The sequence below is a fragment of the Brassica napus genome, chromosome A1, assembly GCF_020379485.1.
Source record: "Brassica napus cultivar Da-Ae chromosome A1, Da-Ae, whole genome shotgun sequence".
Lineage (NCBI taxonomy): Eukaryota > Viridiplantae > Streptophyta > Magnoliopsida > Brassicales > Brassicaceae > Brassica > Brassica napus.
In genome coordinates, this window is record NC_063434.1 from 17,405,567 (window position 1) to 17,415,781 (window position 10,215).

Here is a 10,215-nt window from a genome sequence, read left to right on the forward strand (position 1 = left end):
CATGTATTATCAAACCCTTATCATATAATTACAGTAATGATAATATCTAGGCAAGGGTCGCTCATCTCTTCCCTTAAACTCCCATGAAACTGATTTCTGCACTACATCCGCCTTCAAGGCTGTCTATGCCATTAGGAGTGGAGTCCGGCCTTCTTCCTTCTCTCATGGTTATTTGCGTGTGTTTCCAAGATATAGAGGAAGCCTAAGATGTGATCATCCATGAACAAACTCCATCACAGGGTCGTTCCCAACTCCATGAAACTGCCTTCCCACACACCTCTCTCCTTAAGGCTCTCTTGGCCATAGGAAGTGGAATCCGGCCATCCCTCTTCTCCCCTGACTATTTTCGTGTTTTCTCAGGCCCTGGAGGATTCTTTGGGTGATGTAAACATGAATCAAAACCAATCAAAGGGTCGTTCATAACTTCCCCTCTGATCTCTCCTAAAACTGCCTCTTTGTGGCCTTCACACCACTCTTGGGGTTGGATGTTGGATCTGACCAACTCTCTGTCTTTTCTCTGTTTTTCTTTGTGTTTCAGGGTGTAGGAAGAAGTCCTGGCGTGCCTGCCTTTTATAAAATAAGGGGTGATTACATCTTAACCATTGCATCCCTTCGCTATCAATTCTGGCCATTAATTTAATAAATGGTACAGATTGCACCCTTTCGCTTATGGCAGTTACCAGACGTCCTGGAACTGCCAAACCACTCCTGGACATGTCCAAAACAATCCAACACGGACTGCCCATTGATATGATTCTGGACCAGCTTACCAATGAAGAAAATGTGATCATGGACCAGCTTGTAGATGAAGATGCCCTAGCCATTCCTGAAGGTCCCAACACTTGTTCCAGATCAAAGAAACTCAATGAAGCTGATGGAGGAATACTCAAGATGTCAAGGAAGCAAGAAGATTGTCTTGGTTGCAGCTTGATCAACCAAGACACACTCACCACAATTCAAGCTACTCCACCTTCAAGCTGATCATCATCTAGGCAAGTAGCTTGTGTGTGCTCTTTTCCTAACCTTTGGTTTTGTCCCACTGGGTTTTCCAAAGGAAGGTTTTTAACGAGGCCACAAGTTTACTTTCACACCTCCTAGATGATGATCCCGGACCAACCACATTATCTATCTTATGTTATTTTTATCCTATGTTTTATGTTTTGAATAATTTCGAAAACTTGGTCTTTGTTTAGTTTCCAAGGGAGCCTGTTCCCTTTATTTTTATTTCTATTTTCGAGACCTTGTGCATGTACAAGGGCCTCTCTTTATATTGTGGTCGTGACCCCCCTTTATCATTAAGAAATCTTTTATCAAAAACCCTTTTCTCTCTTCTCTCTTGTCTTGGACGAGGGGAAGTGTGTCTGGTGTGTAATATCCAGTCTGTTGGTGTGTAATATCCAACGCCCAAGGGCTTTAGAGAGGTGTGTCATATCCGATCTAAGCCTAGGAGTATCAAGAAGCCTTTCCGCAGCCTCTTGTGTCACCATTCGATTCACATACCTTGAGAAGCTTGAGTCTTTTGATTCGTTTCTGCAAGGATTATCCCATCTGTTCCAGAGCATCATCCTAGGATCTCATTAAGTGGTATCAGAGCAACTCTGGAAGGGAAGTGTTTTGATTTCTATCTGTTTTCGATTTGATCTCTTCATATTCTGTTGAGATTTTGATCGATTTGTGTTTCTATTGTTGAAATCTGATAAATCTGAGAATTTTGATCATAGATCTGTTGAAGTCTTTTTATATACCCTTTGATTTCGTGTTGATCTGTTCTATTTGTGCCGAAATCTGATAAAATAAGGTTCTTTGATCTTGTTTCTGGGTATTAGACTCTTTGGTTCCTTGTTGAAAAAGTTACAGATTTGTTTTGTTGTTTTTGAATCTGATAAAACATTGAGAAAATCGATCTGTTTCTGTATTTTGGTGTTGATCAATTCTGTTAATTAGTTTTGATCTGATCTTGTCATAATTTAAGTTTGAAATTGATCAGGGAATTTTAGAGTTTGATTTTCGTTTTGGATATGTTTTTCTGATAAAATTAACTTTGATCCAAACTGTTCTGTTTTAAAAAAAAAAAATTAAAAACCTGCAATGAATCTGTGTGTTGTTTATTTCTGATTGTTTGTTTCCATTAGAACTTCTTACTGGCTGTGTTCTTTCTTGTGCTTCAGGAACCATGGCAAGAGATCGAGAAGGAGGTATCAACACTCCTAAGACTGCTTCTTTGCAGAAGATAATGAAATTCAGAATGGAACAACAGCAGATACATGATGAGCATATGCAGAAAAGGAGAATGCATAATCAAGAGCTTCAGCCCACACCACCAGATTCTGTTCAATACAGATCACGCAAGCATAAGTGCTATAAGGAAGAGGAACCAGGATGTGGCCAGCAATCTCTCAAGCAGCCAGCCAACACTTTGAGCCAATATCATCAAACTTCTCTCACTCCTAAATCAATAGATCATTTTTCTGAATACAAATCTGCTAATGATATTCAACTGTATTCTTTTTCAGGAAAAGGTGACTATTTTGAGTGGGAAAGAACCATGGACAGGTGGCTTTGGTACAACAGAATCCTTAAGAAAGAAAGATTAGCTTTTGCAATATCCCAGCTCAAAGGAAATGCTTATAAGTGGTGGTTGCAAGAAGAAGATGATCGCAGGTTCTACAAGGAACCAGCTATCACCACTTGGGAAAGTCTGAAGTTGTTACTAAGGGATAAGTATGCATCCAAAGGCCACACATCTCTGAAATCTCCAAAGAAGAAAGTCATATCCGCAACAGACATCAAAAGTGAAAAATCAGAAACCAAGATGGCTGATTATGAGAAAGAAATCATCAGCCTTGTTAAGGAGATTCTTAAGACCAGCAAGCACTTAGACAAGCAGAAGAAGCGCCCAAAGAATCAAGAACCAGTTGCTACTGTCTCAGAACTCAATGATGCAGAACCAGACTTAGCTGCCCCAATTCAAGAAGCTCAAACCAAAACATCTACGGGAAAATGAAAGTTTGAGAAAGAACAAGAGTTTTCTCTGTTCTTACCTCACCCTGAATCTAATTTTAATAATTCCTTTGATGAACTAACTTGTCTTGAACCGGTGCAACCGAGTAGAATTGTTTCAGTGTCACAGGTTGCAAAAGAAGACTCAGCAGAAAAAGAACCAGAGAGTACAACAACACAAGAAGAACAACAGAAAAACTTGCAGACAGAATCAGCTCATGAATCTTTGTCTTATGATCTGCAAGAGCACTGTAAGGAGTTTAATATGGTTGCTTCTGTGCCTAGAATGTTTGTTAAAGTGAGTACTGAAGACATAAAACGTTTTGGTCTTGATAAAGTAAAAGATTTTTGTGTTTCAAAATCTGTTTTTGATAACATGTTTAAATCTTTTAAAGAACTTAAACCAGAAATTATCTTTGATCAAAAACGTTTTCAAAATCAAAATAATAACATTTCTGGTCATATTCTGAGTTTTGATCATTTTCTGAAACATGGCAAAAGTTTTGATCATTTTGAAAAGGTTTTAGAGCTTGAATTGAAACAATCTGATTTCTGTTTGAAACCTTGTGATTCATTTGCTAGAACTGAAGAAAGGAGTTTTGTTACGAACTTCCATGTGCATAAACTGATCCTTGATAATTCTTGTGTTTCTGCTTATGTATTGAATGAACCTAAGAAGTTGCAGGAACCGAAATTGCATCAATTTGATTTTAGATTTAAATTTGTGAAATCTGCAAAGTTCTCTGAGTTTGAGCTTGATTGTTTGTGTGCTGAAAATGATTCTAAACATGTAGGTTGGTTCTTTGATGATATTCTAGTGTATAACACTTTCTTTGATAAATCTGCTGCACAATTGAAACTAGATATCACTGATTCTGAATGTGTGAACTTGAACCTAATGATATTTGGATCTACAATACTTTCTTTGATATGATAACACACTTGACTTGTCCAAAAAGATCTGAGAAGTGTACAGGTAAAAAGAGGGGCTATACTGATGAGTCCTTGGCTAAGCTGGAGATGCAACAATCAAATCTTGGAAGCTGTCTAGCCGCCAGCTTTGACATAGGAGTAGTCCGAGGATCATATCTCAGCACCCAGAACGAATTAAGCAACAAACTCAACTGCAATGGAAACTACACTCATCAGGGTCTCACGTAGAATTGGAATCATGTCCAAAGCTTCTCATATGAAAGAGTTATGGATTCTACAAGTCAGGTGATCCTCTGTGTGCTTTGTTTGAATTTTTCTGAGTTCAGAAAATCTCAATCCTATCTATGGCGACCAGGTGAGCATGCTAAGGTAATTGATCATGTTTTCAAGAATTATTTTAGTATTGATTACACAGATATAATGCACTTGTTTTTGTCAAAAGAGCCATGTGCAGATTATAAGGAAGCTTGGAAACATACAAGGAGAAAGAACAAGCATGAGGAAGATAAGAGATTCAAACCACCTGATCTGGATCAGCATAACCATGAAAATATCCCTTGTTTTATCCTCATCAAAGAAGCTCCCCCAGATGCAGCCTACAATCCAAGACCGAGCAAAAACCGATTTGGGATAAGACTCTTACTCTTTGATAAATTTTCATTTGCTAACTTGTTGTGTCTCAATGAGTTTGAATCAGGTTTTAGGTATGCATCAGGAGTATGGAGAACCCAACAGATCAGTTCCTTCTACATTACAGAACCAATCAGCAACAATGCCTATCAAAGAGTCTTGCAAGGTGAGTATAATCTGATTTTAAACTTTAAGGTTACTGACTTGGTCCCTCTTACTGCAGGTAAAACAGATTTGAGGACAAATCTTTTTCAAGAGAGAGGGAATCATATGATTCTGGACCAGCTTACCAATGAAGAAAATGTGATCATGGACCAGCTTGTAGATGAAGATGCCCTAGCCATTCCTGAAGGTCCCAACACTTGTTCCAGATCAAAGAAACTCAATGAAGCTGATGGAGGAATACTCAAGATGTCAAGGAAGCAAGAAGATTGTCTTGGTTGCAGCTTGATCAACCAAGACACACTCACCACAATTCAAGCTACTCCACCTTCAAGCTGATCATCATCTAGGCAAGTAGCTTGTGTGTGCTCTTTTCCTAACCTTTGGTTTTGTCCCACTGGGTTTTCCAAAGGAAGGTTTTTAACGAGGCCACAAGTTTACTTTCACACCTCCTAGATGATGATCCCGGACCAACCACATTATCTATCTTATGTTATTTTTATCCTATGTTTTATGTTTTGAATAATTTCGAAAACTTGGTCTTTGTTTAGTTTCCAAGGGAGCCTGTTCCCTTTATTTTTATTTCTATTTTCGAGACTTTGTGCATGTACAAGGGCCTCTCTTTATATTGTGGTCGTGACCCCCCTTTATCATTAAGCAATCTTTTATCAAAAACCCTTTTCTCTCTTCTCTCTTGTCTTGGACGAGTTGAAGTGTGTCTGGTGTGTAATATCCAGTCTGTTGGTGTGTAATATCCAACGCCCAAGGGCTTTAGAGAGGTGTGTCATATCCGATCTAAGCCTAGGAGTATCAAGAAGCCTTTCCGCAGCCTCTTCTGTCACCATTCGATTCACATACCTTGAGAAGCTTGAGTCTTTTGATTCGTTTCTGCAAGGATTATCCCATCTGTTCCAGAGCATCATCCTAGGATCTCATTACCCATGCCCCTGACTCAATCCCAAGAGCCCACCAACCCATCGGCACACACGGGTCGCCCACATGGCCCGGCCACTGTCCAGACCCGGCACAATTGCCCGAGACGTGAACACTCAGTCCAGATGAGTTGAGCTGATCCCCAGCTGATCCAGCTGAGTGAGCTAGACCATACAGCTCAGGGAGCTGACCTACACTTCAGTGAGCTACACCGAGCTGCACTACACTTCACCTAGCTGGTCGAGCTTGCTTACTGCATCGCCCAGCTGTTATACACTGTGTCCAGTTTGCTTCCTTTATCTTCTTCAATCCTTCTAAGTCCCTTAGTCTATTTCCAGACCTAGACTTAGTTCTCCCATGATCCATTTCGATCACTCACTTCATCGAGGTTCACCCGGATCTCGTCCAGCTACCAGCTCGCTTGTCCAGCTCCTTTGAGCTTGCCTCTGCCTTATTTTTGGTTAAGTTCCAGCTACCTGATTCCCTTAACCACGTTTTGTACCATGACACCCTTATCTTTAGGTCATGTGACCTGACTGGTGCGTCTCCTCGCACTAAGGTCTGTCCGGACGATCCTATCCAGGATCGGGGATGCTGCAAGTCTCCCCCACTTAGAATGGATTCGTCCTCGAATCTGGTGGTGCTGACGTCCTGCCTCAAGACCTTAGGTTCCAACCTAACTCTTTGCATCCAGAACATGGAGCATGCTCGTTTGGTTCTTCCAAACCAATTCATTGCATCTCCCTCTAAGCTCCTTCTCATTGATTACACCTTGATCATCATATATACAAGTCTCCCCCACTTGATAGAGATTAACCCACAATCTTATCAAGTGGTCCATCAAGCACCCATACAAGGACATGACTGGTGTCACTGACCCAACTCTCCAGGTTGCGACCCTTGTAGACACCAAGTCCATATCTCTCTTTAGAATGTTGTCTACTCTAGACTTCACTCTTTTTCAGATCTTTATCCATGACTAGAACATATTCAATCTCTAGGAACATAGTGCGTACTCAAGTCTTAGAAGATTCAACCAATCTCCAAGCCACTCGATGCACTAGCCAAGTCCTAGAGAACATGTTCCAATCTTTAGGCTGCTCACTCTACCATGAGTCCTAACAGATTTTTCTGTTTCCTGAAGTCCTTCCCGGACACTAAGGCTTATGATTCCAGCCACCAATTACTGGATCATTCCTTAACCGGCCACAGCCTCTCCCAGCTTGGCCATATTGCGATCTTAGTCCCTACAAGACTAAACCGCCTCAACTTGACTTCTGTCCAAACTGGACTTTGTCATATTTTGATCCTGGTCCATTTAGGACGTGATCATATTCCAGTCCATCACACCCCGACCATAGGTCCATCTCTGAGTAGGCCGTGTCCTGATCCTCATCTTTTGCCGGACTTGATCATATTGCGGTTCTGGTCCACTCCAGGACTCAACCATCTCACCCCAACCATAGGTCAATCTCCGACTTGGTTGTGTTGCGATCCTCATCCCTTACTGGACTTGATCGACTTCAGCTCAGCTATCTCGGCAGTGGCCATACAATAGGGACTTTTGGACATTGGGGCCGTCCGTGGTTCCAGTTCTGCTATGTTCGGATCAGCCCTATCAGGGGGAATGCCCTGTAGCGTCTGAAACACGTCCTCGAACTCACTGACCAGCGGAATCCCGTCCGGGTCACCAGCCCCTTCAACCTCCTTAGTGGCGATTGTGGCCAGTAAGCCTCACAACCCTTCTCAAGCATCCTTTCCACTTGGATTGCTGATATCACTAAGCATCCAGAGGTCGGACAAATACTTTGGAATCTGATCGGGGGTCCACGCCCACTCTCAAACTGCACCCAACTCCAGTGACAGTCCAAGGTGGCCTGATTCTTTCCAAGCCAGTGCATGCCTATCACCTCATGATTCTCAAGGCGGACAACAATCAGATCCGCAGGCATTACCCTGAGTGTGATCAATACCAGGATGTCTCTTTCCAGCCCTAGTGAATCCATCACCTGCTCACCGGCTTCATTCACTATGACAAGACAATCCTCTGTTCCCATCTGGAACAAACCCTTTCCGATCATTAAGTTCCTAGATGAGTAAGATTTTGGTTTGATCACACATCTGGAAAACGTCCCATACCATTCTCCAATGTGCCTCACTTCTGTGAAGAAGTGTTTATAATATCCTCAATCCCCATCATACAAAAATACTTAACATCGTGTTTCCAATTCCTCTTAAAATTGATCCATTCCATTCACTCAATCTTAAGGAATCTTATCTTGACTTACACTGAGTCCGAGCTGATCCATCTGATCACAAGCCCACTCATGTACTAGCCATGTAGTGTCTTCCTTAGACCAATATGAACATCGCATATGTTCACTTGTTTCAAACGGCCACCAAGGGATAACACGAACCTCCAGGAGAGTGCTGCACGTTTCTTTCAACCTAAGCCACTCTTTGGTCCATGTTACTTCCCTTGTCCAGGTCGTCCATACAAATATCTTGCATTGTCCAATCCGTCTATTACTTCCAAATAACTAGATAACTAACCTCTCTGTTTTCAGGGTCTTGCCCTTGGAGAGTGCATCTTGGCTAAGCCGACTCATCTTGGAACTCCCCGGTTCACAAGCATGTAACCCATTTTTACCTCAACTCTCTCTTGGCTCACCACAGCTAAGGTTCCAAGTCATCTCAGTTTTCAGAAATAATTTCGGTTTGGGAACTCAACATCTTTGAGCACTGTCCTTAACAGCATCAAGCATGCTCGGATACCAACTTGTAAGGCCCTGACCCGGCTGCCTAAGCCGCGGTCAATACCTCACATCGCTCGGTCCATACACTGACCAAACCTCTCAAAATTTTGCCCGTTATCTATATTATCGCCCATAGGCGAGGGCTAACTTAGACCTTAGCTTAAGACTACCTTAGTCATTCCCTAGCTTAGATCATTTCAACTCATACGCAGCGGATATTCTCTACTTAACCATTGGTGTACAGCAAATATAATACTTGTCTGGTCGAATCACCTCAGCTAATGGTTAGTATACTCAACTACCAGCTAGCTCCAAGGTCAATCCCGAATCCAAATCAAGGCATACAAATCTGAGGTTCCATTCCCCTAACCATTCTATCTAGATCTATGCAACATCGCTAGATCATACCTTTGCCACATCGACGGAGCTTGTTAGCTCATTGTCCCAGCTGACTTAGCTAGCTCATCCAACTAGCTGAGCTGAACCACTTCACTTGAGGTTCCATCACTCTCGACCAGATGATAGAGCTGTGAGGTAGCTTTGACCAGCTCCCCGTCTACTCGTACAGCTCTCTTATACGTTCATAAACTCTTCCCTTTGGTACTTAGTCATTCAGCCAACCATCCCCATAGACCAAGTACCTTTGGGAAGTCTCCAGCTATATTTCTGGCCACTTCCAAAAGTGCTCCAAAAATTAATTAAAATTCATGAAAACTCATGATAAATCCCAACTAAGGGATTCCCATAATTGGAATCCAATGAATCGGCCCAGATCATATGGATCCCGATCATGATCAGTCCGGCCAAGGCCATAGACATCATCCTTGAACCCGCCAAGGCCATGGTTCTGTGCTATCAAGTCTTAAGCGTATTCTTCCCTGGAGCCAAGTCCTCTCATGGACTAATAATGCCCATCAGATCCTAAGTCAATCAACCAACCATTCCACATGACTCAGAACTGATGAGTCTTCACACTTACCTAACCAGCCATGGAACCATTTCCCAATCAACCCGATCAATCTTACCCTTACAACCGGTGCATCCTTTGATCAATCAGATCAGACACCTTGATCCATCACATATGGATCAGGTCGTCCATCCTTGCCCAAGACCAGATTACACATGGCCTTCTCCTCATGCGGCCACTACTGCTGTCCCATAACAGTTTCCGTTTACTCGATTAACTGTCATGGATAACTACCTTGCTGAAAGGTCACGACTCTTCACCCCTGGACTATGATCATGGACAATCATACCCATCAATAGATCACACTCTGATGGATCAGGCCGTGATCAACACAAACCCAGTTTCCATGTCCCGTCCCATATGGTATGGCCGATGCATTGCATCCATCCATCACACCATATGGACGAGTTGTACCAACTATGATCCGGCCCCTTCCTCAACTACTGGATCCTTAGATCACTTCACAATATATGTAGTCTTCAAGGGCGTGCCATGCTTGGCCAGGACCAGTTCCACAAGAGACACAAACATAAACCGGAGAGTAATCATAAACCGGTTACCTTATACATGATCTGATTAGATCATGTGCCTTCCCTTATCATGGACGTCCATGAGAGTTTTAGAAGATTATAGAGAGTTTAAGAGAGAAGAGTGCAAGATTGAGAGAGTTTCCTTGAGAGTGTGACAAAGAGAATAGAAGTAGAATTAGTTTTCCTTACTTGATTTGTTACATATGACAGGATATTTAAAGACATACAAGAGTGAATAAACAATTAGAAGATAGTACAAAAGAAAGAATAAACAAAGGGGAAGCAGATCCGCGGATGGCTCGTC

The 10,215-nt window shown here is 42.2% G+C and overlaps 1 protein-coding gene across 1 annotated transcript; it reads left to right on the forward strand.

The window, feature by feature from the left end:
* The first annotated feature begins 2,173 nt into the window (after positions 1 to 2,173).
* LOC111199258 lies at positions 2,174 to 5,414 on the forward strand. Its single transcript, XM_022688878.2, has 2 exons — positions 2,174 to 4,729; positions 4,787 to 5,414. The coding sequence occupies exon 1, from the start codon at positions 2,174 to 2,176 to the stop codon at positions 3,002 to 3,004; it is 831 nt and encodes a 276-aa protein (XP_022544599.2). The 3' UTR covers positions 3,005 to 4,729; positions 4,787 to 5,414.
* The last annotated feature ends 4,801 nt before the right edge of the window (positions 5,415 to 10,215 follow it).